This window comes from Triturus cristatus, chromosome 12, assembly GCF_964204655.1.
Source record: "Triturus cristatus chromosome 12, aTriCri1.1, whole genome shotgun sequence".
NCBI lineage: Eukaryota > Metazoa > Chordata > Amphibia > Caudata > Salamandridae > Triturus > Triturus cristatus.
The window spans coordinates 385,372,766-385,391,485 of record NC_140595.1 but is presented as its reverse complement, the minus strand read 5'-3'; the positions used below and the strand labels follow the sequence as shown (position 1 = coordinate 385,391,485).

Sequence of the window (18,720 nt, the reverse complement as noted above, 5' to 3'; positions counted from 1 at the left end):
AGATGAGAACACTACCTAAAAATATACTGAACAGCAAAAGGAGGAAGAGGAATTGTTGTACTGAAAATATTGTTATTTTATTGAGCCAATATGCATGAATGTGTCCGAAATTAGATGTGGGTGGTTGCTTATAGTATGCAATTTAATATTATGTAATTTGCACCCACTCACACAGTCAGGCAGGAATTTACACACCCAGTTACACTCCCACATAAGCACTTATGTCTTCACCGCTCATATAGGCTGATAGTGACTGACACTCAGTCACACACCCATAAAACCATTCACTCACCAGTTTACTCACCTTTATGTCTGTTTACATAGTCATTCACACACCCAGACAGTCACTGTCACACCCACTCACACACCTATACAGCCATTCATGTACGCAGCAGTCATTCATTTACACTCCCACTTAAACATCCATACACCCAGTTATTCACCCACTCACATACCCATAGAGCCACTCGCAAACCTATTTACAAAACCACACACCCAGTCAGACAGCGATAGAGGGACTTATACATCCACTCACCCAGTACTTATGTATCCACTACTAATAGAGTCACTTGCACTCACAGTTACACACCTAAACACCGACTAACAAAGCCAGTTACTAATCCATGAAGCCACTTACATGCCAGTTTAGACACCCATACAGTCACTAATGTGCCCACATACTGAGTCACATGTCTTCTTGTACATGAAGTGATTATATGTTCTTTTGTGGGTGGTTTTAACATGCTTTGACGTGGAGCTTGTCCCATAAGAATAATATTTACCTGTCTCTCTTGATAATTGCTTGCTGCAGATATAATACTACACAAACATGCCAAAATCACAACTTTATCTGTCAGTTCTCTTGGTGTCTTGATTTTGATACCTTTAATGTTAGAGTTTGTTTCCCTCAAAAAGGCATGTAAGGCATTCCATGGATATTCTGCACAATTCAGGGTTAGACACCAAGTTGGTATTCCTAAATTTCACAACATGCATTTAAGCTTACCATGATGACAATGCCAGTACTCATTGTTCCCACATTGGCATGCCATCAAATTTAACAAATTTGAAGAGGTAAAGTAAATAGACAACAGCACTGCAAGTGCAAGGGTGGGGTCCTAGTGTAGTTAATCAGAAGTTCAGGATTGGATGTGTTTCTGTATTTGTAAATGTTAGAAATTGGGGTTCTGGTTGGTTAGGGTATGCACCTAATCCAGGCAGAACCCACCACTCTAGTCAAGGTAAGGGAGTTACACACCCAAGATAACCCCTGCTCACCTTCTTGGTAACTTGACAGAGCAGTCAGGCTTATCCCAGAGGCAATGTGTTAAGCATTTGCACAAACGCACACACCAGGGACACAACAAATGCACCACAAAAGAGACTCTACACAGTAGTATATAAAAATACCTCATATATTGTATGTAACACAATCACATAAATCATAAATCACTTTGCCAACTAGGCTATTGTCATAACATCATGTAAACCATAAACCACTTTGCCAACTAAGCAATTGTCATAACATCACATAAATCACAACATCAGGGCATGAGAATGCAAATCAGATAAGAAAGTACATCATAAAATATCCCCATCCGAATATGGGTGGCAACGCACCTGCACACCTATTAAGGGTTATAAGGTAATATTGGCCAATTGTAGGGCATGGAAGCTTCTGTGCACAGTTAATCTGGTAACTTCCGTAGTCGACAGAAACATCGATCAACAAAATAGGGGTCCTCCGTCGAGGACGCACCACACAATTATCAGCAATGAGTGCTCCCGAAGGTAAAATCAACTGGAAGACCTTGCTGGGTCCCCTGTGTGTAGAGTGCAGCAGCCCGCGATCGTACAGGGCTGCTGCTTATCCCAGAATGTGCCCAAAGCAATGGAGAGACCTCGTTGGGTACCCTTATCTGGAGCAGTACAAAGAGGCAGCCCACGTCCCCGTGGCACAGCTATCAAAAGGAAGGCTGCCTCACAAAAATGGGCCGGGCCACCCGTGAAGGAGGCGCAGGATGGCGGTCTCTCCTGCGGCTTCAAGGAGACCATATCAGAGGTGCCGGCTGTGTTAGTCCTTCCCGTGTAGGCTTCTCCCGGCATTACTCAACCAGCACAATTGAGGGTAGGGGAGGGACGCACTCAGGGGTTCTTGATGACCAACAGCATTGTCCCAGACTAGGAGAAGGGTCCACAGGATGGTCCTTCTCCCTCCAGCAGCATACGTCTCAGCCCTCCCTTTTGGAAGGAGGACCGTGTTCACCCCAATGCCCCACTGCGGGGAAAGGAGACTCACTTCTCCACGTTGCTACAGGCAGCAGGCTGGAGCGCAGGCACACACATTCTCCAGCACCTGACAGGGCACTTACCCTGCACCAGATTCACAGTGCACCCCAGGCTTGACCGATGGATGTGGAGATACCAGCGCCCACCAATCAGATTAGGGCCATGTTGAGAGCTCTTGTCAACAAGGTGAAGAACAGTCCAGTGCTTCTGCTGCTCCAGACAGGAGCAGTAACTGAAGGCTAAATGGCATTACACACAACAAGGGGCCTCACACAGCTTTCTTTCTAGGCAGTATATTTTTGGATCCAGCAAGGATCTTTTGAAGTCTTTGTTTTCCATGAGACTTCCAACAGGAGGCAAGCACACACAAGCCCTTGGAGATCTTCTCAAGCAGGATACCACAGCAGGGCAAAAAGAGTCAGTCCTTTTCCTCTGCCCACAAACAGAAGCAGAACCTGCAGGCCAACCCACCCCTCACACAACAGAAAGGGTAGAGTTCCTCACATAGCTCTTCTGCTCTTCTTCTTGGCAGAGTCCTCTTGTTTCCAGAAGTGATCTAAATTCCTGGGGTTTTAGGACCAATACAAATATCCCAATTTCTTATTGTAGCCTTTCCTTTAGGGTCTCTGAGCTCAGTACAAACCAGTTCTGTCCTCTCTGGTCCAGCTTGACCACAGGGAGTGTAGACAGCATTCTGCAAAGGAGACACAACCTATTCAGGTGCTAGTGAAAACTCCTCCCACCACGCTAAGTGCAGAAATGTCTAATCAGCCGGGCTATGACTCACCCAGGAAAGGCAGGGCACACTTTAATACCCGTTGTGACAGTCTTGAGTAAATGCACATCACCAGCTCCTGTCAATCCAGAACCAGACGGTGAATACACAAACAGGCAGAGGCATACAGAATGGTAAAGCAAGAAAATGCCCACTTTCTACAAGTGGCTTTTTCAAACACACAATTTGAAAACCACCTTTACTAAAAGGTGTGTTAATAAATTCTGAGTTCAGAGAGCCTAAACTCCATTTCTCTCTCTTCTCCCAATGAAAAGTTACACTTGTAAGATGTTACAAAGCAGCTCTCATGTTAACCTATGGGACAGACAGCCTTTCAATAATGAAAACCAAAATACACAGTATTTCACTATCAGGACATGTAAAACACACCAGCACATGTCCTACCTTTCACACACAATGCACCCTGCCCAGGGTACTACCTTTCGCCTACCCGAGGGGTGCCTTACATGTAAGAAAAGAAAAAAGTTAGGGCCTGGCAAGTGGCCGCAGTTGCCAGGTCGACAGGAAGTTCAAAACTGCACACACAGACACTGCAGTGGCAGGTCTGAGACACATTTACAGGGCTAACCATGTGGGTGGCACAACCAGTGCTGCAAACCAACTAGTAGATTAACAGGTCCTGGCACACTCAGTGCACTTGACTAGGGACTTACCGGTAAATCAAATATGCCAATTAGGGATAACCAATCATTATCACAATTTACATAGAGAGCATATGTACTTTAGCACTGATCAGCACTGGTAAAGTGCCCAGTGTCCAATAGCCAACAAAATCATGGTCAGAAAAATAGTAGGAGGCAAAAAGCAAAAGGTTTGGGGACAAACCTGCAAAAAGGGCCAGGTCTAACAGTAAGTAGTCAAATAAGTTATGTTTATTTTTTAATTCTTTAGTTTAAATTCCATTGTGTTGTGTTAATAAAATGTATTTGTACAGTTATAAAATGTATGTTATTAATTTAACCTATGGCCACAAAAACACTTGTACAGATACTCATACATGAACTCACATGCCTATAGAGTCATTAACAAAGGTACTGACACACCCACACATATACTCACACTTGATCAAAAACCCATAGTCACAAACCCATTTACACATGCAAACACTCACTTATATAGACATGAGGGAACGATTATGATGGCAGTCCAACTGCAACCAAAGGCGCATCGGTTGCAGTCCAACCTCCATCTGCTGCTGCGGTCTGACTGACACATTACAATGGTGCAGCGTGGGGGGGTTGGGACCCCCTACACATTTATTAAAGAAGCCCCGGGGAGGTGGCGGTCCTCAGGGCTGCGGGGGGGCCACGTGACCCACGCATTCAATTTAATAAACCCGGGGAGGTGGCAGTCCCTGGGGCTGCAGGGGCCCCTGCAAATTAATTGGTGAGTGCCCCAGGGACCTGGGCCTCCCGGGGCCTTTCAAAAACAAACCGCGGGAGCCAGTGCCTTTTTTTAAAAAAAATTCTCGGCTGAATTTGCGATTCCAGCGCGAATTCGGCCGTTTTAAAAAGAAATGCTTTTTTTGGCCCTGGGCGTCCTTGTGGGACCCCCTGAGCAGGCCTAGGGCGTCAGGGTGATTCTAACCTGCCCCCTTTTCATGTGTTTTTTATCTTTGCTTCACCCTTTTTCTTGTGACTCGTTACCAAGTCACAAGATGGCTGCCAACACTTCCTGGTTTGGAGTGTTGGCAGCCAATCAGAATTGAGCTCGGGAGGGTTCGCGACTCAGATATCGATATTTTTTTTTTACATTTCTCAGGAACTACTGAACGCATTTAAAAAGCCTTTGAAATTCCCTGAAAAAACCGTAGGTTTCAGGCACGTTATAGTTAGTTGGACATTTCAGTCATACAAAACCAGGGAAATTTGTCCGTTATAGTTAGTTCAGCTAACAATAAGTCGCGCCCCCGCAATGCACTGCTGATGACGTCACATATTAAATCACTTATGACATGGTCAGTGACATCACTGATGACATCACTGATGACATCTCAAGTGACATCACTGATTACATCACTGATTACATCTTCCACTTGATAATCTGATGCATCTTCTCACACTCTAAACCTTTTATACACCCACTCTAAATTACAGACTGCTATTCTCAAAACCATAGACACTCCAACACTAAGAACTACATACCCACTCACTGATTCTTAGGTCTACACACACATCCACTCACTCACCCATACAGTCACTCATACTTTCGGTTACTCATCAGTACAGGACTATCATATGCACTCATACATCTATATAGACACTCACACACCACCACTCATCCATAGAGTTACTCACACACCTAGTCAGTCCTGCAAATAATTATTCACACTCCCATTTACTCACCTATACAGTTATACACACACCACCTAACACATACTTACGCTCTTATACAATCACTGATAGAAGCACACACTCATCCATGCAGCCACTCTCATAATCACTCACTCTCAAAATCACTCACTCTCACATTTAGTCATTTATGTACTCCAACAAATACTGCCTTTCACATATGTAGTTACTCACACATGTACCACTGAGACATCCATTCGCTCACCAACACACCTATACACATGCTCACCCACCCATACAGCCCTTTACAGATGCACTCTGAATCCATACACCCAGTGAATCACCCACTTACACATCTATGCACAGAGTCACACACCTCCCACCCACACAAACACTGAGGCACCCATACAGATACTCAGACAACCAATCAATAACCTATAGAGACACTCAAGTAGCAATTCACCAACCCATGCAGCCGCTTACACACCAACAGACAGACTGATACAGACATTCGCACAGTTTAGTCACTAACCATGCATTCAGTAAGATATACGTTTAATCTCTCACTTATAGAGTCAGTCCCACACCTACTAAATCATCCATTGAGGCACTCATACACCCACTCATTCTTCAATACAGCTTGGTCTATATATATTAAACATATTTAAACTGTACAGAAACACAGTCACTGCGTGATGTCATCAGTGATGTCATGAGTGATATCATCAGTGATGTCGTGAGTGATGTCATCAGTGATGTCATTGACCATGTCATGAGTGATGTAATATGTGAAATTATCCCTATTAAGTGAGTGCAGGAAGAGAGACATGGGCCCTCAGTGGGGTAGCAAGCGGTCAAGCTTGGAGCTCCTCCAGCTCCATCAACTTTTCCTGAGTATGTATCGCCCTCCTGTGCCACTAGGGAATGATACTGCTGGAATTGGAATGATATCTCCTTTCTAAAAGTAACTTGCCCATCCAAATCAGTGCTCTGGAACTGAGCTGTAACCCCAAAAACTGATCAGACTGAAAGAAATCTGAAGGTCTTGCTGTTTTCAGTTTTATATTTGATGGCATCAGCAAATATAGATGTGATTTAGAGTTTGGCTGGCGGTTTACTCCATTACAAACATTACGGACATCCCCTCTGCCGCTTTACATGTGCCATTGGATATAATTGACCTGTGATACGGACGGCAGAGCAACCCATCTGTCAAACTTATAGTGCGGCCCATAGTGTGCTGATCATCTTTTAAAAAAGCCTTGACAGCAAGGGAAGTTCTATCCTTGCAGTCAGAGGAGGGGGGCTTAAAATGGTGTTAGCAGCAGAAATATTTTTAATCCTGGGTGCTTGGACGTGAGATCAACAGCATCCAAACTGTTGCACTGCAGCCATGTGTACATCTCACAAGAGATTAAACTGAGAAGACACACATGCATCTTGTCTTAACTGCATTTTGCCACATATGCCCTGAAACTGCAGCAAAAATATGAATTGATTTTGTAACCAGAGGTTACTACTCAATCTCATTACCATGCCCCAGGATAATGTATCTTTGCATGCATAACATGGAATGAATGTAATCTTATCTTTATCCATGAGGAATCCAGAGGAATGGGATAGTACAATGTGAAAGGAAGGATGATGAATACCAGGGATAGCCAGTGAACTTCTCTGTGAATGCCACACCAGTCCCACTAGAGTGATGGGCAACAACCCCACAAATCTTCCCTAGTACTTCCGGAGGATCCATGTTTCCTATGAAGGGAGAGGAAGTACAAGTTTCAGGCTTGCTTACTCCAGTGTTATCAAGAGCACACAGAGCTGCAATACCCCAAAGTTTCCCTAGTATTTGCAGATGATATGATAATTCCTTTTGAGAGAGAGAAAGTAACTCTCAAGAGTACACAGAGCTGGTTAATTCTATCTTACAGAGCCATCTCCAAGATTCAGGAAAATATGTTTATTGTGTGTGCCCTTGACTGCAAAGGATGTTCTTAAGGGCCTATGAGCTATTTGCAAAATGTGGCCTCGCAAAATGTCATGATCTTCAACAGGACACAATAGAAGCACTGGAAGTGGACGGTAATATTGCTCTCTCCCTGTTATTATAATATCCAAAGCATTTTGCAATGAGGGCACTGAGCTAACCCCTTGGGCCTGGGAGGAATCTGTATAAGAAGTAACAACAGAGTATTCTTTAGGCAGCCCCTATAGAGCTTTAGAGCGGTACTTGAGAGTGACTATCGAAGGCACTCTTGAGCAAGGAGGAGAGGTAAGTACACTGGTAGTAAAAATTCAAATGTGAAAATATGAGTAAATCAGAGTATCCACCAGGATATGATGTGCCACTGTTACGAGTCCTCCAGCTACATGGAGTCAGACAGAGAGCTGAACACGATCAGTGCAGATGTCAGTTGGAAACAGAGAGTGGTAAATCTGGAATGCTCATCAACATGCCTAGCAGGAGACTTCAAGCTTGTAAGTAAAGTTAAGAGGTACATGACCCTAATGTGGTAAGCTGCCCCACAGTGTAAACAAAATAAATATGCAGGGACCCTAAAACATGTCAAAATTATACAGAGAGCAAGAAAACCTAACAAATGTTGTTGCCAGGCACTACGCCTATGAGAGTGGAACATCTTCTCCTGAATCTGCTCTTCCTGCCCCAGAAGCTTTTCCTCCCCAGCTGCTCTGGAAATTACTAACAAAAGCAGCCTGTGAGCAAGTCGATTATCAAACACTATTACGCCACCTTCCCCTTTTACGCAACTGCCATGATGGAGACCTCTCTCTTACCCTGAATGTCAGAGGGTGACACTTTTTGCACCAAGTCTCCTATTACGACTTCTTGAGACATTATCATTGGTATCGATGAAGGATTCCAAATGCAGGTAGGAAAAGATAACTGACATTTTTAGAAAAGAGGACAAACGTAAGGCTGGCAGGTGCGACATGTATATGGAAGAAAAAATAAATGGTTGTAGTGAAGGTAGGAAAGAACAAGATCCCAGTGCAGCATGAGAGATCATAGTGTCTACCTGTGATGAATAGCTTCAGAACACTTCAATATGTCTGACTGGAGGATGGGTGAAAAAGTTAGAAAAGAGAAAAACGTAAGGATGTAAAAAATTGGGTGAATAGCTGAGGGATTAGGTACTCACCTCAGATAATAACCATAATCCTTGCCAAGGTGTACCCAAGAGGCCACTAAAATAAGCTGAGCTCAATTCTCTGGTAGCTATGGCACAACACAGGCAGGCTTAACTAAGAGCCGATGCTTAAGCTACCTATGCAGTATTAAAATAGTAGTCAAGTTAAAAGGGAAAACATTACAAATCTCAAAGCAAATTTGAAAAATAGAGGAAAATATAGTAAACAAAACAACACCAAGATGACAAAAAATCCAATAAGGGGATATGTGATTTTTAAAATGTTTTAAGTAGACATAGCACTAGGAAGCACAAAGTGCAAATGATAGTCAATGGTCCCAGTAGAACAGGACTTAGGCACAATTTGATGCTGACTGCGATGAAGCACAAGTTCGATATACCAGGTCCATCCTGGCAAAAGATTTTACCTTCTGACTTTAGTCCTTTAAGTCTGACTACACCACAGGAGTACTCTTCTAAAGCCTTCCCAGGACCTCAGTTGAGGCACTTAGAGACTCACGGGGTGGCATTCAGTGGTCAACAGGAGGGTCCAGATCAGGTCCAGTTTCCACTGGCCAGCTCAGAGTTGCAGGAAAGACTTTTTTAGCTTGTTGTGTCCCAGTAGCTTTAACAGGATGTCAGCCTTATTGTTATGATTCCCAATGTACCCCAATACATGCCTGGGTAGTCTCCTAAACTTTTACCTGCATTTACCCTGCCATTGTACTACATAACGGTTTTAGTGCTGACCTTTTACCGAGTTAGGTGCTGCATAAATGTTGTGTGGTTTTCTCCGAAAACTAGTCTCATTTATTATGCATGAGGATTCTCAGAATCACAGCAGGATTACCATCTTGTGTATAATAACTCTGTATAATGTTCATCACTATTGTCACCCTCGGCTGAAATGGCACAGCAAGATAGATCCCCTGAGGAAACCTTTTGGGTATAGAAGCACCAAGCACCATATCTTCACTGAGCCAGGCAGAGGAGAAAGACTTCCATGGTGACACACTGACACGAGGCGTTGAGGTTCCTGCACGCAGATACTCCTTGCGGGGTGTCCAACTCGAGACCAAGAATGGGTCCTTCATTTTCTCACATCAGGTAATGGGGTTGGCTCTTTCCTAGGGGGATTCTTGGCTATACACCTACATTCATGCTAGGTACATAAAGTTAGGGTTAGCATTGTAGGAGTACACATTATTACTGTCAAGTATTTATATGCCTGCATACATTCATTGTTTTAGCATTATAGTAGAATTTTACCATCTATTTATTCTTTTGGTGCTTATAACCGTATATATCTGTTTCTGTCTTACGGCTGTTGCAGCACACATATTTACGCACACATGACGCTGGTTCAATAAATGCTTATTGAAAACATCCCCGTTGTTTATTCTATATACCTCTCTGAGACAAAGTGAGCTTGAGTAACTGAGCAAAAAGTACTGTACTGTTTCCACGATCCTTGATGGGACAGGTTTCTCATGTTCGATAGTTGCCAGAAACTATTTGCTCCTTGGTAAGTGGGGTTCATAGTGGCACTGTGAGCTAGCTGGTCTACAGGCGAACATATCTGGTGGGGGTGTCTTGAATCAGTCCGGACACCAATCCCACAGTTTATAATGTCTAAACGCACAGACCCTAAATAGATTTATAGGAACTACACAACATTATGACACTTGGAGTCACTGCTTTGAGCTGGGTACAAGAGAGAGCAGGCCCAGTCCTCAAGGGCTATTCTCAGGTTGCGGACAATAGTTTCAACCCTCTTCTGTACTTTCTCGGGTCCAGGAGTGTTCTGAAATGGGTGCCTAGAGGTGCAACATTTATGCCTGGCATGAGCTAGTGGGTGGGTGCGACCCCTGGGGATGCACTTACCAATGGGGTAAATGTTCCCAGGGCATGCCATGCACATTTACGGCTTTTTCAAGATGGCCTAAGTCTTCGGCCACACTGAACTTGAGTTCAGAGCACTGGGGAGTGTCAGGGTAATGTGCTAGGTGATCCAAGTGTCCTCCTATATCTAACACCAAACTCCAGTTTGATTCAGTCTTTGTACCCAAAGCAACCTCAGAGGCAAGAGTTTGATATAACTAAGCTCAGCTTTTAGCAACCGGACTATGGATACACACAAAATGTTCTGCCATTCTGCTTCTCTCCTTTGAAGTGCGCCCCAAAAGTTATATGTAAAACTGACAGACCTATCAAACAGGATGTGACACTGTAATGGCAAAACAGGCTCACTGTGAATGGGCCTGATCGGCTGGGAAGACAACAGAAAGATGTCAGTTAACATTTTCCTTTAACAATGGAGGCTTCTTTAAAGTGAGCCTCAGGTGTCATATGAAAAGACTCAGCACACCTGCCAAGCAGGATGTGACAATCAAGCACGATTTGACTGTTTAGTGTAAAAAAGGATTAACCCAGCCTACCTTGCATATTCTGTTAGGCTCAGGGGGGGTCATCTATGCCTATTCAGGTCAGCGTATTGTTTTGCTCCTGGGAGCAAGTTCACAACTCATTCATGTTTATTTAAATCCTAATTACTTGCTGGCCAAAGTGGGAGAACAAAATGCAGTTTTAGCTTCAAGAGGCTTCAGGTAGGGTAAAGGTAACACCAAATCTGACTCCACCGCTTAATTGCATTTTGACAACTATTAACAATGGTTGTTTAATTATTTTCTAGCAGGTACCATTCCAGAGATACAAGATTCCTTTTTAACATTGCATCCCTGTGTTTGCCTATGGAACAGCAAAGCCTGCTGCAGTGAAAATTGACTTGAGGGCATTTTCACAGTAAGAACCTGTCTAACATTGAACTTGTATATGTCCTACTTTTAAATACTATGCACCCTGCCTTTATAGTCAAATGGTCTATTTAGGGGTGACTTATAAATATTTAAAAAGGAGATTCAGGCTTGTCAAAACGTGCAGATTTGAAGCACTGTGGTTAGGTGCCTGATATGTTTGATAGGTTCGAGAGATAAGAAAGGAAACGCAGGACTTTCGAATAGAAAACAAAAGATTTGCTGATCCATGAATTGAAAGGATTAGACAGAGTGCATTATCAATTAGCTCATTTAATTATGATGAGGAGCACTGTCAAAAAAGTGGTGTGGAAGTACATGTGCAAAGCAGAGTGAGTCTTGGGACAAGAGGTATTGTGGGATGAATGAGTGGGAAAGTATGTGGCAAGAGTTTGTTGAGTACTAGCGACTTTAGATGAGATATATGATGCAAATTCATTTGCCAGGAGTAATAACTGTAAGATAGGTATGCATTGATTCCTAAGAGGTGGTTAGTTAAGTGTGTTTAAGTTTCTGATGTTTAGGTTTAATTGAGTTGATAACGTTTTGCAAGTAGTCTGATTTTAGATTGTCTAAGTATAGTTTGTCCAATATTTGTCTATAGGCTATAACAATCTGGGTGGACTTAATTTTGTACCCTCTGCTTTCATCCTTTAGTGAGAGATCCAGGGCTATTGGGTGGGAAGCAGCAAAGTGAATTAGCACCAAGGATAAACTGAGTCAAAAAAGAACGTTTCAGAGCATCATCAATAGATGTGAAATGCAGAAGAGAATGAAGATCCTGGTGAATTTGAAGGAAAATAATGTTGGGGAGTAAGTCATGAGAACATTTCTTTCTGGAGATAGATGTCTGGCAAGACGTTGCAGGGCAGGGTGCGATATTGAACAGAATATTTTAGATAACATGGCCAGGGGGAAATGGGTCACTACATGGTGGGCAGTGGGATAAATTGCATTAAATTAGTCTTAAATGCAGCCTATACCCCATTTATGAGTGGATGATGAGTTAGTGGCCATGTAACAAAAGAATGTGTTATGTATTGAAACAGGCATTCTGCTGTTTATTAAGTCTTGCAATAAGTTCCCTGAGCATGTTGATTGCAGTAGTGGCAAGAACAGGTTCAAGGGCAAAATCAAGGCCATCAGAGAATGAGCTGATCCAACATGGAAGGCAAAAGAGGGCCATAATATACGGTTTTAAGGAATCAATAACTGATGTGGAATGTTTTTTTCAAATGAGAATGGGGAGGGTGATGTGTTAGGAGTGGGTGTGGATGATGTATTGAGAAAAATGCTTTGGCACTGGCTTTGTGGCAGATGGTGAAGTAATTAGTGTGAAGAACTGAAAAATTGACTGAGCTTTTAGGTTTAACCAGTACTTGGTGATGAATAAGAAGTGCAGTGGGGTTGCGGTTGTCAAAGTGCTGATATTGAAGAAAATGTTGCTGAAAACTGCTTAGGGGTTTGAGAGAGAGAGCGAGAGAGTGGGGGGGTTAATGGGTTATGGGAATTTCCTATTTAGTGGTTTGATTCACAATTAGACCAAGTTTTAAAGTGTTCCCCCTTAGTAACTGTTAAAACTTACCAGCAATAATATTCCACACCATTCAATCTCACATCTAGCACATACCTAAGCCTTAGTACACAATAAGGCAAAATAGAATGCAAAGAAAGCTAAGAAAAAAGCATATGTGTTTTAATCAACCATTCTGTGTAAAAAATGCAAATATTTTACAGAACATATATCACATATCTAAAAAACAAGGAAGATCCTTATAAGACAAGTCAATCCCTCTTTAAATGTGCACCTCTATTTCAAATATTACTGAACGTCCATAGTGTTTAAAAAATATCCTATCAAGAATCCCATAGCCCGTAGATAGTGTCCTAATATTTCGTCAACGTGTTTTGGTGAATTTGACTTAAAAATTCTAACTTTTTCAGGTCTAATCCACATATGAATGTTCTATAAATGAAGAAATAATGTCATGTACATCTAATGTAATTCTGATCCTACATAACTGGGCAGCTGAAAGTCAAAATCGCCCACCATATGTGGTTCATTTTCTAGCACTCTAGCACTAAGCAATGTATCAACATAAACTCATGCCCCCCACCAGACCTTCTGATCTGAAGTGTCTCACAGAAAGTCCTTTATGATTTCATTGCTATGTAATCCATCATGGAGCTTCTGGGAGCAATATTATCACACAGTACATTGTTCTTCATAGATATACCAACACACTCCACTTTTTCCATCCAAGTGTCATCCACTGACCTCTCTTATTCCATAGTTCATACATCTACACCATCCAAATATGAAAGTCAGGCATTTATCTTAAACATAAAACTACTCAGTTGATCCTCATTTGTCATGAGGCACGCCATAAAAAATTTTAGGCTTGACAATGGCATAAAGTTGAAACGCCTCTCGCCCTGCCTCTCAACTTGCACCAAACTTCTGGTCATTTAAACTACTATACACCTTTCCTTTCAGAATCATGGGAACTCCAAAACTCTGTTCTCAGAACAGCTTACTTGGTAAGCATAGGCAATGGCTCTCACCAAGAACTTCCACTCCCGACTCTCTCTCTACTTCATATGGTTGGCTTACTAATGGGCCTCCTCAACACCACCATGCTTGTACTAAAAAATGATACTGCTTGATCACCAACCCAAGAAAATTTGACCACATCTTCCAAAGTCAAAAGCAACTACATTAACTCCCACATCCAGCTTGCATCCTCTGTAACACCTGTTGTATGAATTTGAAGGCTGTTCACCCAAATTACTCATACTGCATGGCACATTAGCTCATAAACTCTGGAGGCAATCAAATAGCACATATGTCAAAGTCCCTATGTGAAATTTTATAAAGAATGTATCTGCAAGCAGGTTTTCTCTGCGGATCCCGCTAGGCTATTAAGTGACCCCAGCGCCATTTACTTATGACCTGCTCTCTCTATTGTGTCTTTTGTGAAGGGTCTCAAGTCACAATTTCTCGCCATCTTCTTCCAAACCATGAACTAATCTCCTTTTTTTGTCTCTGGACCCCCACATCGCTACTGTCAGTGTAATTTACGTGTTTCCGGTTGTAAATGTCTTCACACACTTGGTTAACCTAGTCTCTCTGTTTAGTAGTGCACTCAGTATACTCTCAAATACTAAATAAAAATAAAATAAAAAACACCCGTTCTGAATTAGTTGAAGTTGTGCAAGTGAATATCGATAATTACTTGCATCAAATCTTTATCATTTATTGATAAACGGAAGACGATCCCACTGACTCTATTTTTTTTTACTACACAAGAGATTTAGAAACAGGCATCTAAAAAACCCAGCATTGATATAGTTGTGCTGTGAGGCTATAGTCGGTCAAGTAATTATTTAAAAAAATAGCCATATTGAAAATAATTCAACATATGACTGATATTTTTATTTTATTCACCCTAGTCTTTCGTTGTAAAAAAAAGTGCGCAGGAAATGTGTGTCTGATGCTTAGCTGTGCTGAGGAGCAGGGCGTGAGAAGTGTGTGTGGGTGTTTGAGGGGGAGTGGTCCAGGAATGGTGCATTAGGAGGTGCGGACCTGACAGGAGGAAGAGGGAGTGTGCTAGTAGTGGAAACCCCCAAAATACAGTACCGGCAGCGGGATACCTACACTACCCAAAGCAAATTCTGATTTAGGCACGCTGTGTTTTGCAACATAATTATTTTAACAGTGGTATTCCAATTTAGAGTCCTGCCAGGTAACACTGTTTATAATTGCTTGATGCTATGAGGCTTTTAAAAAACGTCCGGGTATATTTACAAGGGCTTATCTCCTCTTTTTTGGCTTACAAAGCCAAGAAAGTGGAGATAAAACCAGCGCCCTATTTACAGGAGGTTGCTAACATGCATAATCGCATGTTAGCACCCTTTTTCCCAACGCCTCACTTTGCATCTCCAATGAGATGCAAAGTGGGCATTACTGGGCGTACCCAAGATGGACTACCTTGCAAATATCGCTGATGTTTACATCGCAATATTTACAAGGCAGCCCACATGATTTTAGCACACATTAGATTTTAGCGAAAACTAGAGTTTTCGCCAAAACCTGCCGTCTGCTAAAATCCTGACTTAGCCATCCCTAACATAGGGGGTGGATTATGCTGAGAGGTTATCGCCCTTTTGCAGGGAACATCCCTGGAAAACCAGCGATGTTCCCTGCAAAAGGGCGATAACCTCGCTATCTCTGGAATTTTTATCACCCTGGAATAATGCGCTGTTAATAACGAGCTACCAGGGCGATAAATACCAGAGATAACCTGCGATAATATAATTATCGCTAAGCACGGCCAGCGATAATTATAGCTGGCTGTTGTTAATATGCCCCATCCGTGTTTTGTCTAACAGTGAAAGAAAATAATGTTTCTTCTCCTGTTATCCTTACTAAGGGGACTAATCTGCTACCCACGTATTTCTAATCAAACCAAATCTATCTTTCCTCGCGTTGCTTTCTGAGCATTCGTGTTATCGCAGGATACAGAAAGAGACTATGAGCCAGTCCTAATACCTATTCAGGGGCATATTTACAAGGGCTTTATCTCCGCTTTTTTGGCTTAAAAAGCCAAAAAAGTGGAGATAAAACTATCACCCTATTTACAAGAGGGTGCTAACATGCATAATCGCATGTTAGCACCCTTTTTCCCAATGCCTCCCTTTGCATCTCTAATGAGATGCAAAGTGGGCATCACTGGGCGTACCCCAGATGGACAACCTTGTAAATATCGCTGATGCTCACATCGCGATATTTAGAAGGCTGCCCCAGCATTTTAGCACACGTTTTCTCCAAAAACTAACGTCTGCTAAAATGCAGACTTACCTATCCCCAACATAGGGAGTGGATTATGCTGATATGACCCTGTGGGTCGTATCAGCAAGGATATCGCCGTTTTGCAGGGAACATCGCTGGCAAACCAGCGATTTTCCCTGCAAAAGGGCGATAACCTCGCTATCTCTGGAATTTTTATCGCCCTGGAGTAACACGCTACCAGGGCGATACATTCCAGAGATAGCCTGCGATAATATAATTATCGCTAAGCACGGCCAGCGATAATTATCGCTGGCCGCTGTTATTATGCCCCTCTGTATTTAACATTCATGACTTGGGTCTCATGTATTATTGCAAATCCTCTCATATTTGACTGGGAGTGAGATTTAATTTCTGACACACGCTTATTACACCTGTATTTATCTTTGTGCAATTGTATGCTGTGTGCTCAGACTATGTAGAGTCAAGTTCAGAGTATTTTGCCATGATCACTTTACTACTCCAATGTTTTTAAATAATCATAAATAAACATCTAAGCAACTCTTGAAGGCTTCTTCCGACCCCTTCCACAAAAGGAACATATTTTTCTATTCCTATGGCAGACTTGCACATCAAAATAATTCTGCTCACACTGTAATGTGTTGTCAAAGAGTGGTTCTGTTGGGTGAAAAAAGACCTCTTTGTATGAAGAATTACGGGCGGCAGGCAAATGTCCCGGCTCATCTGAAAGGGTTGACGACTATAAATACTTGTTTTCTGGCCACCACGAAATGTTCAACCTTTTAAACCACCTTGTACATATCACGCACTTTATCACTGACCACCACTTGTCACCTTGTCACTAATTGTTATCACTTTGTATCTCGACGGCCTTTTCAAATACTTGTGGGTATATATATGAATGACGCAATTTATAAAAAACTCAGACTACTCTACAGTTTTGTGTGTTGCCTATGACTAAATTGCATATGTTTGAATAACGCATGATTAGTGCTATTTGTACAAAGAGGTCAACCCAACAGAACCACTGTTTCTTTGACATTATATTGCCCAGGTTCTGAGGGATACTGGGTTACCCCATTGTTTGCCAAGCTCACACTGTAATGTGTAGCAGAGATGTACTGATTATATTATATGTTACTTGAACAGACCCGTATTATTTTTTCATCAGCCTTGGACTTACTGGGTACAAAATTGCATAATATCTAATCTGTAGGATAGTTTCACTTCTTGTGTTAGAAATGCTGACACATAAATGCCATTTATACGAGAAAAGTATACCACGAGACTAGACTTTCTGCGCTTCAGAAACAGCCACATGTTCAAGTTGTAAAAATAAATTAAAAAAATTACCTTTTTCTTTGGATCTCCGTTTTTTGCCTCTTTTGGGTTGTAGTGACTGACTCTCAAACTGATCCACCAGCAGGAGAGAAATAACGAGGACCACAAGGAGCCCTGTACGTCCCATTGTTCTGGTGAAAAGTGAAATGCAGGTTACAGAAACTGTTCTGGTGAACAGTGAAATGAAGATTACAGAACGACAGGGGTAGGTAGCCGTGCCTGGAGCCAGCCCCTCACTCTTCCTCTTCTCGACCAGGTCTGGCCAAGGTCAGCTTTGTGAGAGGCTTCTGACAGCTCGGAGTACACTCCTCACTTGTGAAATGTGCTAAAATGTGGGTTTGGCCGGGGCATGAATGGCGTCCCTTGTTCTAATGACCTCATGCATCTCTTATTTACACAGGCTTTCCTTTCCTCTTTCAGGACACATGCCTTATTTATCCTCGCCTTGACTGCCCGCAATTCACAAGAAGATGTGCTATGTCTTCTGCATTTTTCCGATTATACTTTATTTATGTGAGTAAGTATTGGTGATCATCAACACATACTGCATTAGATATTTTTTGCAAAAGGAAAGCTTTCGTCGCAAATTACCATCCAAAAACGGATGTGACAGCTATAAATAAGTACTTGCAAGACCCAAGCACAGAAGGCTGTTTGTCGACCACCTTTGAGTAACAGAATTCTAGAGCAAACACTTTACCGATCGCTCCATGTTAATACGTGTCTCCCATAAATATGGAATTCCCATAACAGAATCAGCCATATACAAAAGTTAGAAATGCAATAGTTTTGATCTTGCTTGACCTACTTTGCAATAACCCCGGCTTTGGCAAAGTTTTTTTTAATTTGGGTTTCAGACAGATGATTAGCTAAGCATGTGCACTAGTGTGCTCTTATCTCATATGCTGACTTGTACCATCAGTATCTTCCCGGAGCCTGTGATGCTTCCTCTTAGATCGACTTGATGGGCAGAGAATCTTCTAAATACGTAAAATGTGTCCAGGGCTCCAAAAATCGGGTCTCATTTACAAGTCCCATTGGAGCACTGCTGCATCACTTTTGCACAGTGGTGGCGCAATCAGTGCGTGACTGTGCTCCTTAGCTACAAACTGACGCGCCTGTTTTAAGCGTCCTGCATCTCTTTATACCTGCGCCAGGTATAATGTAAGCAGGGTAGGCGTTTCCACCCAAAAAGCGACATAAAAGAGGCGCTGTGAAATTTACATTT

General features: G+C 42.3%; 1 protein-coding gene across 1 annotated transcript in view; it reads right to left on the bottom strand.

Moving 5' to 3' along the window:
* Positions 1-17,753, bottom strand: part of CLEC3A (C-type lectin domain family 3 member A) — a 53,431-nt gene extending 35,678 nt beyond the window's left edge. The window contains exon 1 of the mRNA XM_085637935.1: positions 17,505-17,753. Coding sequence (XP_085494061.1) covers positions 17,505-17,619 — 115 coding nt within the window. The 5' untranslated portion in view covers positions 17,620-17,753. The remainder of the gene's footprint in view (positions 1-17,504) is intronic.
* Positions 17,754-18,720: the final 967 nt, after the last annotated feature.